The 17,990-nt window shown below is 35.5% G+C and overlaps 1 protein-coding gene across 1 annotated transcript in view; it reads right to left on the reverse strand.

Annotated features, from left to right (window-relative positions):
- The window catches only part of LOC145278287 (heat shock 70 kDa protein 14-like), a 50,285-nt gene extending 40,701 nt beyond the window's left edge, over nucleotides 1-9,584 (reverse strand). The window contains exons 1-2 of the mRNA XM_080130581.1: nucleotides 9,453-9,584; nucleotides 3,895-3,975 (exon numbers count right to left, since the gene is read on the reverse strand). Of these exons, the coding sequence (XP_079986707.1) occupies nucleotides 3,895-3,975; nucleotides 9,453-9,557 (186 nt within the window). The 5' untranslated portion in view covers nucleotides 9,558-9,584. The remainder of the gene's footprint in view (nucleotides 1-3,894; nucleotides 3,976-9,452) is intronic.
- Nucleotides 9,585-17,990: the final 8,406 nt, after the last annotated feature.

The following is a 17,990-nucleotide window of genomic DNA, read 5'->3' on the forward strand; positions in this document are numbered from 1 at the left end:
ACACTTTCACTTTTTAGATATATAGATATTCAAGTATCTCTGTAAGGGGTTCTGTATGTCCAATCAAGAAAAATGCACAGGTTTTATCTCTCATAGAAAAAAATTATTAACTACTCTGAAATGCTAAAATGATTCTGACATTGAGGCCTCAAGTTTTGACAAGCTTCTGGGCTTGACCATTACTCCTGATCTTAAATGGAACACGTATATCAAATCTGTTGCCAAGGCCGCTGGAAAAATGGTGGGATCTTTCTATCGATCCAGTAGATATCTCACTGCTGATGCTATTCTCTATCTATATAAGAGCCAGGTACGTCCAAGGATGGAATACTGTTGCCACATCTGGGCAGGAGCTGCTAGAAAGGACTTGTCCTGCCTTGATAGAGTTCAAAATAGACTTCGTAGCCTCGTAGGAGATGTCCTTTTCTCCTCCTTGCAACCTCTATCTCACAGAAGAGATGTTGCGAGTTTGTCTCTGATGTATCGTTATTTTCATGGAAAGTGTTCAACTGAGCTTCAATCTATGGTCCCCCCTCGCCAAACTTTCACAAGAAACACTCGTCTAGCTGTAAACACTATCAATAATTTCCCCCACTCTTTATCTGTGCCTAAACCTAAACGTAGATTCCATGAACAAAGCTTCTTTCTTAGAACTGCACGCCTGTGGAATTGTCTTCCGTTTTCCTGCTTTCCGGCTGACTACAATATGGTTGTGTTCAAGTCTAAAGTAAATAAGTTCTTGATGAGCCGTTCCATATAAGTTATTAAATTTACCAAATTTTCATTACTAATGATTACTATATTGACCAATTTCTACTGTACACTCTTTAACCCTTATCCTTGAGTGGCCTCTGGGCCTTGATAATGTGGTGATGCCTTTGTAAAAAAAAAAATTAAAAAAAAAAAAAAGGATTATTTTACATTTAATTTAAAAATAATTGTTTTGGGATTTGTTTTTTTTCTGTTGTTTTTCAGGGTGTTGACATGTAATTGCCTAAAAAGATATAATCTCGTATTTTGGGGCGTCGAGATTTAGTGGAAGATGCCAATCTATAATAATACCAATGAAAACATTCATTTTTAAACACTCTTAGAATTAAATTTCAGTTTCTTGTACATAAAATGAATGACAATTCAACTTCGATTTCACTAAATTCTTTTCTTTTAATGGATACATATGTTTAAGATATATATATATATATATATATATTTTCAATTTTCACCCCAAACAAGGCACAGTGCCACTTTGAAGTAGAGGGCTACTATCGGGGGCATAAGTTGCAGAGATATTATGAAGGGAGATGAGTAGCAAGATGTCTGTTCACATTACACGAACTTCTGCATGTTAGTACAGTTGGGAAAGCAGAATCCCGAAAGGGAGTTCCAAAGTCTAGCAGTTCTGGGGAACAAACTATTGGAGTAGAAGACTTTCTTACACCTAGGGATCTCTACTGTGAAGGGGTGGGATTTAGCTGTTTGTCGGGGGTATTCACGTCGAGGGGGTACAAGTGCTTGTAGTTCGTCAGAGCATTCACGATTAAAGTACTTTTAGAACAGGCAGAGGGATGCAACATTTCGTTGATGGGACAGAGGCTGAAGTCTAGATGACAGTTCAGGACCTATCAGGTTGGCGACTCTCTTTTGAACCCTGTCCAGGAGTGAGAGACTAGTAGCAGATGCACCAGCCCAAATGTGACAACAGTACTCCATACATGGGCGAATGGTGGCCTTATAGAGGTACAGAATACTTTCAGGCATAAGTAGTTTTCTAGCACGGTAGAGAGAGCCCACCTGCTTTGCAGCAGCCTTGGCAATGCTCTCAATGTATCTATTCCAGTTCATGTTCCAGGTAAACATTAGGCCGAAGAGTTTAAAGGAAGTACTTTCGGGTAATGTGTTCTTGGCCATTGCTATTGGTGGTAGAGAAGGTTTCTTTTAATTATTGAAGGAAACAAGTTTAGTCTTGGCAGCATTGAATGACCATCCATTTTTGTCCCCATTCCATTACAGATTGGAGGTCTTCCTCTAGTATTTCTGCCATTTCCCTAGATATGTGTTCATTTGTTTTCCCCTCGTACCTGTTATAGAGAGTGGTGTCATCAGCATATATACCCATTTCAGAAACAATTTTATTAGGGAGGTCATAAGTGCTACAGCTCTAGCTTGTCAAGCATACTTTCAGAGATGACCATTAGGATATCCACAGTTGAACAGGCTTGCCTAAATCCCTACTGATCACCAGAAAGAAGTACAGCATTAAGTGATGGACTAATACTAGATTGATTAATGACTCAAAGATTTTGCAAAGAGCGGGAAGAAATTGATGAGGCGATAATTTTGTGGGTTAGTACTTCCACCAGCATTTTGAAACACTGGTACCACAGAGGTAATTATTCAGCTATCAATGAAGCACAATTTGCAAGGCATTTGTTCTAAGGTTTAAAAAGAAATTGTGATTTCCAATCAAAGTTTTTTTTCTTGCTTAGCTGGCAAGAGTTCAGCAAGGAAGGTATATATGTTGACCCAAAATGGAGGACAGCAAATGTCAGGCTATCTTTCGACTATTCTCATGCACGGACAAGTTGTCTCTCTGATGGTTTCTCTGTGCTTCTTTATTATTAAAACAAAATTCGAAATATTGAATTTCAAGTGAAACCAATGATGTTTACTTAACTGTCATGTCACAGTAATAAACATATCCAAAAATTACAAAAAGCAAGAAGGTAGAAAATTAATTATTAATGCAAATAGTTTTTGAAGACAATTTAGCGAAAATTGAGTTTTGCTAAAAAAAGAAAGAAAAACAGAAGAGTTCGAATATTAATGAGGAAGGTAATTATTTTCTGAAAACTTTGAAAATCTTAGGCCAATTTAACAAAAATCAATTTTTGCTAATTGTCTTCGAAAACTGTTTTCATTAATAACTAATTTTTCTACCTTATTGTTTTTCATAATTTTGGGATATGTTCATTACTGTGACATGGCATTTAAGTAGATACCATTCATTTTACTTGAAATTCAATATTCCAAATTTTGCTCTAGTAACAAAGCAGAACCAGTTTATCTTTTTAAATAAAATAAACATTCTATAAACTAAACACATGCCGGTATGGTTTTGTATCAACAGACAAAAAAACAACTTGGGTTCATAACGACAATAGCGATGATGGGGGTAACTACATAATATACAACATGAGATAACATATAGTTTGTTTGTTTGTTTGTCTGTTTGATTTCATTATGTTGTTTCATAGCATATCAACTCATTTCAGATCATTTAATCCAGAATCCAATAATTTTGGTAAAACTTTTTAGGCTTCAAGTTCTTTACATCTTCAAATATTTATTCATGGTGTTTGGTTTGGTTGTTTTGTAGACAAAAATTGCTGTTTTTGGCTATGCAGAACATGATTGAGTTTTAAAAAGGGAAAGGAAAAAGGCCAAGCATCCGGGGTTATTTCCAGGAGTGAATAGTTTACTTTCACCATGACTACTGTTTGTGCAAAATTTAAAAAAAATTCAAAGAATAGTTTTTGAGAAAAGTATGAACAAACAACAGACAAACGATTTGGGCGCAATTTTACTCCTATAATGTCTCCTAGGGGCCAAACAGAGTTATCCGGGAAAATCCGTTCTGGAAAAAATTTACTTTCATCATGACTAATGTTTGTGCAAAATTTAAAAAAAATTCAAGGTGTGGTTATTAAGAAAAGTGTAAACAGATGAATGGACAAATGGGATGAATAGGTCCAGTCCCCCCTTTGTCAGGGGACCAAAAAAAAATCAAAAAAACAATAAAAATGTTTGATGCATTTTCGGTCAGGAAGCCACTATCTTCAGACATCCTGATCTGATAAAACCAGTTTATGAGGATAGTATAGGATATGTACTTACAATATCATGTTCTGTAAATGCCACATAAGAAGGGGTGACCCGATCACCAAGGTCATTAGCTATCACATCAGTACGGCCATCCTGGAAAATTGGAAAAAAATTAACTTAGAAAATGAAAAGCAAAATAAACGAAAATAAAGAATACCAAGTCAGATAAATATTTGCCAATACTAAACTACTAACCCTAACCTCCCTCAAACATCATGAGCATGACAAAACCCCGTACCCAGTAGTGAGGCTCCAATTTGGGAGCTTTGGGAAGTGTAGAATTATCTCTTAATTAACACTACTCTGAGGTTTATACTGGCTGAGAGTGGTAAGATCTGCCAAAGCATCCATCTACGGGTTTGGTTTGGTTGTATTATGTCATATCAACCCTTTTCAGATTATTTAATGTCAAATCCAATAATTTGGAAAAAAGGTTTTATGCTTCAAGTTCTTTATATTTTCAAATATTTATTTATGATGTTTGGTTTGGTTGTTTTGTGAAGGAAAATTGTTTTTGTTTTTAGTTTGCAGAACATGATTGAGTTTTGCAAAGATAAAGGAAAAATATCATCAATATTTGCTGCATTTTAAGAGAGAAAGCCGATATCTTCAGACAGTCTGATCTGGTAGTATCAGTCGTCTATGGGTTCAATAGCAACTGAAGGATTTAAAGAAACTTTTTTCATGACAATGGTCCAAGAGGTGGCGCACGCTAGGGAGGAAGCCAGTTTGGTCCGATAGTTCTTTATCAAAGACCGAATTCAGTATACATTTGTTTTATGCGTATAAACGTGATCCCCAACTGTAGAATTACAAACGTAACATTGTCAAGTTTCAGATCCTTTTAAATGTATTCAGGCACTCATTGGATGCTGGAAGTAACGCATATACCGTCAGATTTTGCTCCAAGGTGCACAAAAATACATGTAACCTTAAGTCTGTGTGGCAACACAATTTTTTACATCAATGAATTTTCAGAGGTTTCTCATTTGAGATGAGGATGGGTTATTCATATTATTTGGATTCATCTCAAAGAAGCAGCACATATGCTGGGATACAACCGATTAGAACCAGTAGACCTAGTATAGAATTTAATACGATATGGGAACCGTTAATTATAAACAATAGAAAATAGATACAAGTAATAAGTAAAAACAATAATATATATATACACACACACAGTAATATATAGTAATGATAATTAGTAATAAATAAATATATTAACAACTAGAAATAAAGATAGGTTTAAGGTTCATAAAATTTGTACTAGAACTGTCCGCAAAGACCCATGGTTAGAATACATGGAAAAATCAATTGTAAAAGTGATATTCTTGTGAAGGTTGAAGGTTCAATTCTCAGTGTGGGCGACCAAAAAATACAATTGCGAATTACTTATGACCTCTATCCAGTCATAGCTGACGGAACAAGAGCATGCTACCCCTGCAAAGTAAATAAAGGGTGCCGTTTAAAATTCCGTCCAAATTCCCAAGTTCAACAAAATATACCTGAAGAAGGTCAGAGGTTACATCGACCAAAACATTGTGCAAATCACACTCAAGATGAGAATAGTAGTCCAAAGAATCCAAATAATACGAGTTTTCAGAGGTTATAAAACAGTACTTTCGCTCTCTGTGACGTATCCAAGGTCAGTCACCTGGTTGCTGGTCATGCCAGTGGTGTCTTCTCTCACATTCGGTCAAAACACATTTGTCATTGGAAAAATTTGGTTTGTTTATGTCTGAAAAAGTAAATCACTTTCAAAACACTGGACAATAGTCCATGTGAGCTAAGGGTTACATATGTGTATCTTGTTTGATTATAGAGTAGTGACACCAGCATACCATAAAATTGTTCGTTTAATAACATGATAAAGATTATTTATTTCTACCTGTCATACAACACATCAAATGATTAATGAAGGATACCATATCTAATTTATCTGCTTTCTACAGAAACAAGATTCACCAAGAGAAAATCGAGTCAGCTCCATTTGTCTTTGCCATTGTGTACCTCATGAAGACCGAGCAAATCTACCAATTTGAAATCAACGATTAAGTTATCTTCTGCCACTCACTGGTTCACTGTGTTGATGTTCTTCAAGAAAGTTTCAACTGTAAGTATTGTTACTTTTTTGCGAATGACATATGAACTGCATATGCATTATCAATCCTTTTTTTTTTTTACTTTCAATAAATTTCTAGTTCTTTGATGTACAAGTTATTTTGTAATTCATTTTTATTTTAAATTATTACAGAAAAAAAAAGTGTTCAGAGGGACACATCTTTTTGCATTGAATATGTTTTTCTCGTATAAGAACATGAAAAAATGTTTAAGCATTAAAAATGGTTTTTATGTTGTTTTAATATTATTAATTTATACTGTTATTAAAAAATATTACGAAATGAAGAATCATTAAGCTTCTTTCTTAGAAGTGCACACCTGTGGAACTGTCTTCTGTCTGCCTGTTTTCCACCTGACTACAACTTGGATGCCTTCAAGTCCAACATAAACAAATTCCTGATGAATCGCCCCCTTAAGTAATCTTAATCTCCAATACTAATGATTACTACGATACTATCCCATTGATTACGGTACATGCAATAACCCTTATCCCCGAGTGGCTTCCGGGTCTTGATAAGTGGTGACCTCCATATAAAAAAAAAAAAAATTATAGAAAGGAAATGGACCTTTTCATATTTGTACCTGAATTGTAAAATGGCTATTTTGTTTCGATTTTAAATTCAAACACTTAAACTTTAAACTGTGAGCATTCGAATTTTAAATCGAAACCAAAGAGCCATTTTACAATTGACAGCCTAGAGAATGGATATGTTTCTCGGCTGATGATAAGTTATCATCTCGAAAGGACCTGTGGAATAAATACCATCCACAGTTGAAAAAAAAAAAGAAAAGAAAAACAAACAAAATGTAAGTAAATAAAAAAATTATTGAATTATTTATTTATTTATCTGCTCATAATGACTGTACATTCCTGCATCGTAAGCCTTCAAAAACACCTTTTCATCCATTAAACAATGCTTCAAGAAAACCACGCGATACTTTTTATACTATACGTATGTTTGTGTATGTTTTAGCTTTAGCAGAGAAGCTAAAAAGCCATTAGTTTTATGTAAAAGGGTTGAAGATTCGTTCAATGTTGTTATATGCTGGAAATTAAGTGTCTATTAACTGAAATTGATGTCGTGTGAATTAATATTTGTCCTAGCGATGCCATATTGTAATGTTCTGGAGTGTTCGTTTAGAATGATCTAATTACAGAATAAGAGAATTTGCAGGCAATCAATCAGAGGCAGCAGACTTTCCCTAAGAGAGACTTTATTTTTTTTATTTTTATTCTACTATGGGAATGTTAATAGTATATCTGTGTATGTACAAGTCAGTTATGGGTGGCGTAAACATATAATCTGTGGAACGTGTACACTTCCTTTCGGTGTCGATTAGTGGCGGTGGTAGGACTAAATATTTAGAGGGAAAACTAGGTATCCCTTCCTCTAACGCTGTTGCCATTGTGATAGTGTTGCTCCTAGGATGTAATGTAGTATTTTATTAGAATGATTGAATATGTCTGCAAAGGTGCTCGAAAGTTACATAAGATAGTGGCTATTAGTCTAGCTGTATTGAATTTATATGTGGCATCTGTTGTTGCAAACCTACAATACTTTGGTCCAGAGGGGAATTTCTGCAGTCATTTTCTGACATATGGAGATGGAGACAAAGTGAAAGAAAGAAAATGAAACTAATGAATCAATCAGTGAGATTTAGATGATGTCACAACGGTGTAATTTAAAAAGCTGTCTCTTTTAATCATGCACATGCAAGGATTAGAGGCTATCTTTACAAACTAAACTGGATATGTGCTTAAGTGTCCATAATAATTCAGGTTCTTATTTAGAATTCAACCTTATAAAAAAAAAATAAATAAATAAACATATTTTTTACCACCTAAAAAGCGTAGTATAAGCCCCCCCCCCAACCTCCCCATGTTAAAAACGGCTTTCGGAATAAACGCCCCCCCCACATGTTAAGAACGGCTTTCGGAATAAACACCCCCTCCCATGCTTTTGAAAAATATCAGCCATTCTTAACATGTTGCTGTAATTATTTTGTACTTTCACTTAACAATTTATTATACAAAAATATCGAAAAAAGTGGATTTAATTTGGGAATACTAATTTTTTAAAAATAGCACGGTGACAGATGGACAAACGGTGAAAAATCTTTAGGGTGTAACGTACTCGTCATAAAACAAAAATGTCATATTCGAAAAATTACGTAGATTGATCACGTCGTTTTATTTTGGTAAATTTTTACTTAAAGGTTTTCTGGTATGCTGAAAACGAATATCGCATTTAAATTTTCCGTAAACAAGTAGTTTTCCGGATATCAAGCAATGCAATTCCTTTGTGTTATCACTGGTGAGTGGTGGTGACCATTGTTATACGCGCAAGCGCGCGTATATATTTATATATATAAAAGTCTTCATTTTAAAGGTGATTGTTAAGATGGAAAGTAAGAATTTACCTTTATTTTTTATAAAGAAAAGCATTTTTATATGATTTAAAACGAGTAATGTGAAATCGTTAGCATTACAAGGCTGATCTCGCAAGTATGAATTGAATTACTGTGGGCTTTTCTGCCTCCTTTTTTTTTTTTCAAAATGCGGACGCGAAGCAAAGCAGTTCCCTTTTGCTTACTCATAAAATTTTATTGGTATTTTTTACGACCTGCCACACTCAACCAGTGCAACCACCCCATGTTAAGAACGGCTTTCAGAATAAACACCCACAACCTCCCCATGTTAAGAACGGCTTTCGAGGTTGGAGGGTGTTTATTCCGAAAGCCGTTCTTAACATTGGGAGGTTATGGTGTTTATAATACGCTGGCTGGGGCTGGGGCATATCGTAAAAATTTACCATTATAGAAATATCTGATCAATGTACGTTTTTGAATTGATCAATTTACAAGGTTTGTTTTTTAAACAGAAAAAAATATTCTCACAAACACGTGCTTTAAATCGAGTCGCCCAAAAAACTTTGATAAACAACGAAATAGTTATTGATTAAACAATGATCACATTATCAATAATTTCAGAATTAAATAGTTTTTATAAAAATCTCTGAAAAAAAAAATTTAATTACAATTATAATTCATGAGTTTAAAGATCAAAGATTTAAAGTGTTTCTTTTATTTAAGAAAATTAGTTGTTTTTGAAAGTCCAAAAAGGGGGGGGTTATAGTATCACTCCCGTCTCTATTAGGAACGTTTTTTTATATGTTAACATTAAAATTGGACGATATTTTTTTAAATTATTAATCGAACAATTGTTTAGACTGATATGTTGTGAAAATAGTAATTTATACACGAAAAATGTAAATAAATTTTAAAAAAAAAAAAAAAAGAAATCCATATTGACGTGAAAATGTTTGAACAAAGGGAAATAACTGCGATTTCTTCAAGTGAACTGAGCGGCAATTAAAAAGAAAAAGAAAACTGTCTTTGTTTTAAAACTCATATTAAAATTCAATCACTTGAATAACAAAATACATTACCGTGGTAAAGGCTACACAAGCCGCCGACGATCCGAAATGTACGCCTAAACCTGCATCGGGTGCCATACCGTTAGACGTAGCGGAATTCGCCATGACTGATACCATGCCGGTTACGAGTAAATTTGAAAACGAGTTTCGTTTCCACAGAAAGCAACGCTGATAATGTACGGAAGGCTAGAAGAGCTACAATAACTTTTTCAACATTATTATTTTTTAATTTTTTTAATGATATCTATATCTACCTATACTCCTATAAATTTGTGTTTTTTGTTTTTTTTGTGTGTATTGATATCCATATTAAAAATCCTTTTTCTATTTATTTTTTATATTTATTTGCTTCCCCACGAAAGCAAAATGTGACACAAGGTCGTTTCTAATGTGAGGGGAAAACTAAAAAAAAAAAAAAAAAGGGGCAAAAGAGACACTCTGGCAGTAGCCAAAAATAATGATTGTCTCACTGTCTCAGTATAGAGGATTTCCTCTCCATTGACCAAGGACAAATTAACTTAAGTGTAGCATCAGAACGGATACTAAACTTTGATCCCAGTCTGATGGCCAGCGACCTTTTTTTTTTGTTGTTGTTAAATTATTTTTTTCTTTATTTAAAAAGAAAATAAAACTTTGTTATTTATGGGTCGTGGAATTGCATTCATCTGCAAAAGATCTAGCTAATTTGCATATTCTTTTAAACATTCATTTTAATTAGTTCCCTATTAGTTTGTTTTTTTTGTTTGTTTTCTTATGGGATGATCATCTTTAGTTAACCATTACATGTAATCATATTCATACAGATATTCTACATGATGTATTTATTTATTGCAGACTATTATCCTCATCTTTTAGTTGTTTTATGACGTTTCAGTCAACTATTCCTCTGGCTTTCATCAGGTAGTAACCATGATGGGGTAGGAACTCCGAATCTCCTAACTACATTCTCAGCAATTACTGCCTTCCATAGTTGATTTTGTCTCACTTTCAGGGCCCGTGGCGCAGTGGATAGAGACATTGAATTTCTACAGTTCCAGGTGAGAATTATCTGAAGATAGCAGTTTCAATCCTACCCAAAACCGGCCAGAGGCTTAGTTGGCTAAAATCTGGGACATAATTGCAAGGATACTATGAAGAGAGTTGAGCTACAAAATGTTTGTTTACATTACACTTGAACTTCTGCATGTCAGTACAGTTGGGGAAGCAGGAACGTAGAAAGAAATACCAAACTACAACAGTTCTGGGGAAGAAACTATTAGAGTAGAAGGGTATAGAAGCAAATGCGTGTTCCTCTCGCGTTCGGGTGTCACCAATTTGTTGAGGTGGTGCAAATTAGGACTAATGAATTGAATTGAGAAAGAGATGAAGTATGTGTTAAATTGAATTAAACGAACTAGGATTTATTTTGTGAAGAAACAAATGAAAGAAAAGGGTACTACACGTGTTTAGTTTGGTGTGCGTCTCTCGCTGTTAACTGGTGAGAAGAAAGGTCTATAGTTTGGCGTGCATCTCTCGTTGTTAGCTGGTGAGAGGGAAAGTTTATTGTTGTAGAGAGAGAGAGTCTGTGTGTGTATGAGTGTTTCATTCAAACTCATCCATCTCATTTTAAAATAACAGGGTCACCATCATTTGTAGAAAGAATGGATGTTTTAAGTATAACATGTGTTCATGTCCGCGCGGGTGTAACCATCGTTTGTTGCGGGACTGGTGGTGTAGAAAGAAAAGGAAATGCGTGTTCATCTCACTATCGTTTGTTCGCGCGTGGGAAGAGAAGTGAGTAATATAGTAGAAATGAGAATGATAGTCCAGCGTGTAGACAAAGACAAAGGATAGAGGGTTGATATCAGTTAGCAGTCAGCTACGCGAAGGTATTCTCAGGGACAAGTTGTATATATATAGAGAGAAGGAGTGAGAATGTCAATCCAGTTCATGGAGATAGAAAGCGTATACAGTGTACGTACTGTTTGTTAGCTCTTTGTCCCACATAGTAGCAAGTGGTGTGAGGTACGTGCGTGCGCGCGCATGCCAAAAAGGCACGCTGCCGGTCCGTAGACCGCCCAGCTAGGAAGCTGGTCTGAAAAGGGCTGGAAACAGCTTGTCTCTTGCTTTTATACTTGTTTCCGGTGGTCTTTTGCGCATGTGTGGATTTCCTTTGAAAGGGAAAGTGACGTTGTCCTTGTGTGCATATGTGTGCGCGTGTGTGAGTATATACGTGAATGTAAGTGTATGTACACGAATGTGAATATATGTACATGTGTGGACGTGGGCGCATATGTTTGTGTGCGCGTATGTATATGACAAGTAATATAGCTTGAAATGTGAATGCATGTTTTTGTGTGAGACTAGAAAAGGCTCGCGCAGGCTTTCTGGCATCTGGGGATCTCTACTGTGTTGGAGTGGGATTTTGCTGCTTGTAAGGTTTATCGGAGATATTTACGTTATGGGAGTACAAGGGCTTCTATTAAAATACTTGTAAAACAGACAGAGGGATGCAACATTTCGTCAGTCGGAGAGAGGCTGAAGCTTAGCTGACAGTTTGGGACTTATTAGGTTGGTGACTCTCTTTTGAACCCTATTTAGGAGGGAGAGACTAGTAGCAGATGCACCAGCCCAAGTGACAATAATACTCTACATGGGCAAATGGTAGCCTTGTAGAGGTACAGGATACTTTCAGGCGTAAGTAACTTTCTAGCACAGTAAAGAGAGCTCATCTTGCAGAAGCCACGGCAATGGTCCAGTTTATGTTCCCTGTCAACGTTATGCCGAGGAGTTTGAACAAAGTACTTTCAGGTAATGTCTCATTAGCCATAGCTTTGAGAAGGTTTTCTTGTAATTATTAAAGGAAAGAAGTTTAGTCTTGGCAGCATTAAATGTTATCATCCATTTTTGTCCCCATTCCACTGCCGACTGGAGGTTTTCCTCTACACATTCTGCCATTGCCTTAGATATGTGTTCATTTGTTTTCCCCTCATGCATGCCATAGAGTGTGGCGTCATCTGCAAATATACCCATCTCAGAGACAATTTTATCAGGGAGGTCATTTACAAATATCAGGAATAATAAAGGTCCAAGGATCGACCCTTGAGGCACACCTGCATTTATATCATATTGTTTTGACATACATCTATCAAGGACAACCTGGGTTCTTCTCTTACTTAAGGATCTAATTATGTTGTGTATTCTCCCAGTGATTATGATCTAATTTTCCTGAGAAGACAATCGTGTCATACCCTGTACCCAATGATTTTTCTAAAAAAAATCCTAACAAGAAAGATATTGTGGAAATGAATACCAACAATAATCATTTGATCCATACAAAATGAATAGCAGCAGCAACAACCACAGTAACAGTTGTCATTACGATTTGGAATCTATAATTTCTAAGCTTGGCGCTGATTGGGGCAAACATTTATCTTCCATTCTGGCTTGCCCAATCAGGGTTCAACTCTCAGCCGAGCTGAATACACAGTCAAAGTTGATAAAACAGGGTGCAAACTAGACATTTTCTCTTTCAGCAAGGAGACCACACAACGAGCTGACTCATTCACAATGTTTTTATCAACCTCAAACTTCTCCCTGGCGATGTAGCCAAAACCCTCCCAGGGCTCTGGCCCTGGATTTCACACTGACAAGAAAACATAAGAATCCAGCATGGTTACTGTTGGACATACATGAAGTTGATATAACACACACACACACACACACCTTTATAACTACTTACACACTGACTAGTACATTACAGACATTTTCAAATATGAACAATTTTCATTCCCTTAAAAAACCCTCAGCTTATTTAAACTCATATGCTTAGGGTTCTTGTATTTTTTTTCATTTTCACTACTCTGATCATGGTAGTGGTGGTGGAGAAGGAGGAAAAACGTCAGTTAATGGTTGACTAGAATACGACTAAAGCCCCTAAAAGGATGTCATAAGAAGACAGCTGTTAAAAGATCCAACACCTCTCAGGACTGGAGTATGTGCAGTTATTATCCTTTTCCTAAAAAAAAGCACAAAAATTCATCTTCGAGTACAATTTATATTTTTTCTTGTGAAGAACTGAATTTTTCTTCAGAAATACAAATTCCCAAACTTGATCATGGCAGCTGAAAACATTTAATTATATTTATTGATAGAATTCTTAACTTCGAATAGTCAAGGTAATAATTATAAATGATATCAGTTAAATATAAAACAACAGTCTTGAAACCAAATTATCCCATGAGTAAATCTTGCACTACTCCAGTGTACACAATTTTTTAGTGAAATATAGAGAATCGCCTTATGACATTTAAATAAAATATGTGTTAAATGGTGGAAACAGCATTTCTGGAAAAAAATCAATAAATGCAAAAATATTTATTTTCACCTAATCAAAAAGATATTCCTTTTTAACTCAATCAAAAATGTTAATTTTTAACTCAGTCAAAAATGCTTATTTTTAACCCAATCAAAAATGTCTATTTCTCACTTCAAAATGTTTATTTTATAACCCAATCATAAATATTTATTTTTAACCCAATCAAAAATGTCTATTTCTCACTTCAAAATGTTTATTTTATAACCCAATCATAAATATTTATTTTTAACCCAATCAAAAATGTCTATTTCTCACTTCAAAATGTTTATTTTATAACCCAATCAAAAATGCTTATTTTATAATCCAATAAAAAATATTTTATATTTATTTTATAACTGTTGTGGCCCTGGAAACACAAACACAGAAATGAGTTATGAAAGGTAAAATATATTGAAACAAAAAACAGCATATACAAAGAGTAACTGCCTTAGTAAGTACTGCCAAGATGGCGAACTACAACAGTACACTGACCACCCCGAGAATCGTAACTCTTGGTTAATTTATACAGTTTGAAAGAGTTCATCTTTAGTGCATCATCGGTGAATCCCCACAACAATAACCCAATTAAAAATGTTTATTTTATAACCTAATTAAAAATATTCGTTTCATAATCCAATCAAAAGTTTTTATTTTATAACCAAATCAAAAATTTATATTTTGTAACCCAACCAAAAATGTTTAAATTCTCTTTCTGAGATTTCACTATGATTACACACAAACAACAAAGGCCCAACTTCAAATACATCGCTCAGTTGACATCCACCCTCACTTCAACACCGTAAGAACCAAGGTGACTCTTTTCAAAGAACACTCGACTATCCTTTCTTCCTCTTTCTGTTTGATCACAAGTTGAACTCTTCACAGTGAGCACTATTAAACTTTTCACAAGTACATACCAATGTCACATATTATGTCTTATTGTAATCAGGCACACTTATATCTTGTTTTAGATAATCGCATCAATATATCACATGATTTCCAAGTTTGTTTCAATGTTATATGGGAATTTTGTATGTTTTACTTCATATAAAGGCTTTGTATTGTTTATATATTTTTCTCATTCTCTTATATCCTATGTATTTAATTAAAATTGAAGGTGAGATATTTCTATAAGGCTATATACCTGAACCTTTTTTGACAAGCTGTTGTTATATACCTGAACCTTTTTTGCCAAAGCTGTTGGGGACTTCCCCTGAAATAAATAAATAAAAAGAAATGCACTACCAAATAATGTAAAATTAATTTTGTTTATTTTCGTTAAAAGAAAAGAAATTATTTTTTAGTGTGCGCCAATGTGGTAGTCTGTATGAAAGAAGGAAGGGAGGAAGAAGGTGAGAACTTGAAAACGTGAGAGAAAAAGTTCAACTATGTGTTGCGGGGGGGGGGGGGTGAGAGAAAGAGAGAGTCAAGCAATGTTCTTTGAAGTGCGAGAAAAGCTGTCATTTCAGCTACTGAATTTCACTGGTGAGCGTTGCTGTTGGTGTCGGTTATCCCTCTCTCTCTCTCTCTCTCTCTCTCTCTCTCTCTCTCTCTCGCCAGAGAGAGAAGTTCTCCATGTCTTGTATTTCTTTAGCGGATCCCAGAGGCTTGCAAAAATAAGTTTTTTTAAATCGAGCCCTGATTGATCAAAAATTTATATTTTTGACAAAAAAAACAAAAACAAAAAAAACATGCTTTCAGCTAAACCGGCCATTTCTCAAGCGTCCTGCTTTTTGACCCAAGAGGGTTGGTGTGGATGAATGCTGTAATTCCCGCACAAATGAATTTATAAATTTTAATGTGCGCGTGTGTGTCTTAGAAAAATAAAATAAGAAACACCACAAGGCCCAAAGCCCACTCGAGGATACGAGTGAATGATAGTCACTAAGACAACAGTGTAATGATCGTTGTGAAAATTGAGTAGAATTTCATTACTTAAGCAGACGGCTGAACAAGAACTTGTTTACATTTGACTTGAAGACGACCATATTGTAGTCAGTTGGGAAGTAGGCCAGAGTTGCAAAGACGAACAGTGTAATATTAAGAGTTATGTCCCCTTCGGTCAACTCTTTAATATAAAACAATACAAGAGTTGCATCCCTGGTGGTTAGTAAAAATAAATACATGGACTTGCTCCATGGCTTATCACGCTTAAATGTATCTTGTCTTCTGGTGTCTTTTTTAATAAGGTTCATCCTGTATCATATAATGAAACAAACATAATCGGACATGGTGGCAGCGGTGGGATTTTCTTAAAAAAAAAAGAAAAGAAATCCATCCACAAATAGAATGAACGCAAAAGAAAACATCAGTCTTCATGTTGCACGTAAACGCACGTGGTGATGATGACAAGCGCCATCTTAAAAAAAAAAAATCGATGCACAAAGTAAGTTCGCCAATTTCATTCAGTCATGTCATTGTTTTGTTTTCTTTGTTTTTTTTATTTTAAAAAAAAGGGGTATTAGTATAATAATAATATAAATAAAAAACAATAATTAAATTAAAGTAAAATGAATTCTAATGCAAGCGAACCCATTATGTACTGGGGGTCTGAGAATCTATTTGAATCGTTCAGATTCTTCAAGCAACGGTGCACATTATATTTCTCAGTAAAAAACATTCCCGTCGAGAAGCAGGTCGACCACATTCTACTGCTGTCTGGTGAGGAAGGTTTACGGCAATATAACGCCTGGACATTTGACGATGATGCTGACCGGACGAACCCGGAAGCAATTTGGTGTAAATTTGACGAGCGTCTAGAGCCCCAAACCAATTTTCGTATTGCCCATTTCTATCTGCGTGAATATAAACAGAAGAATACGGAAAGCATCGACGACTTCATGGCGAGATGTAAACTACAGGCAAAAAAATGTAGGTTTAAGGATAACCAAGAGACTGAAGAACGTCTTATTGAAATGATTACCGGCACCAGACACCCGGAGTTACAAGAACTTCTACTTTCGAAAGGCATGGAGCTTACACTCCAAGAGGCTTGAAATAGTGGTAGAATGCACGAAGCGTCCCTTAATCACATGCGGCAAATGGCTGAAATTCGAGGCGATTGTCAGGAAATTAGTGCAATAAAAACAAGCCAGTGTCGACGTTGTGGAAATAAACATGAAAAAGAAAAAACAGCAACTCGCATCTATCAAAGGCAATCCTACCAAAAGTCTCACTATGACCAACACACCTGAGAGTTACCAGAGATACAGGAAGGACAACACATCCGCGTATATGATCCAGACTCCAGCAAATGGTCTCCAGCAGTCGTCACACAGAGATGTGTCGAACCAAGATCATATGCAGTGCAGACTCCATCGGGGAAGTCACTTTGCAGGAACTGCAGACATCTGAGAACAGATAAGTCTGCAATAAGGCTGAACACCAAAACGTATGCAGCCACAGCCATGATGACCCCAGAATCGAATGATTCTTCAACGGATTGTATACCCATGGAGCATACCAGCCCCAACACAACCAATGACAGACCCGGTACAAATACACCCCACAAAACACTGAACACTCATCCTGGAACTCAGAAAGTATTCAGATCCGGTCGTATAATAAGACCACCCAAAAAATTTTCTTATGATGAGAACAGCCCTTAGTTGGACACTCACAATATTGTACTAGTGTCAAGGTTCCTTCCTTATGTAATTTTTATTGTTTTTGTTTTATTTTTCTTTGGAAAAGAGGGATGTCATATCATGAGTTATGTCCCCTTCGGTCAACTCTTTAATATAAAACAATACAAGAGTTGCGTCCCTTGTGGTTAGTAAAAATAAATACATGGACTTGCTCCATGACTTATCACGTTTAAATCTATCTTGTCTTCTAGTGTCTTTTTTAATAAGGTTCATCCCATATCATATAATGAAACAAACAATCAGACAGACAGTTCTAGGAAAGAAGCTTTGTTGATCTCACATTATTTGTATTCCAATCTGTTGATTGTGTAAAAGTCAGTTCTCATAAGATTTTCAATAACAAATAAAAAGTTGTTACACACACATGTATGTGTTTATATGTGGGGCTTTTATCACCTTGTCTGGTGCCGCTGTTTCTCTTTGCCACATTTCATGAGTGACCGTCGATCATCTTATCCATTTAATCAAAGATGAATAAAACTTGCCGGAAAAAAACAAGGAGACGTTCGTTGAGCGTTCTTCAAGTTTTTATTTAGAGAGAACTTACCTAGCTTCAAAAATTGAGTG

Source organism: Euprymna scolopes, chromosome 1 (assembly GCF_053919585.1).
Source record: "Euprymna scolopes isolate OS-2025 chromosome 1, ASM5391958v1, whole genome shotgun sequence".
In the NCBI taxonomy this organism is placed as follows: Eukaryota; Metazoa; Mollusca; class Cephalopoda; order Sepiida; family Sepiolidae; genus Euprymna; species Euprymna scolopes.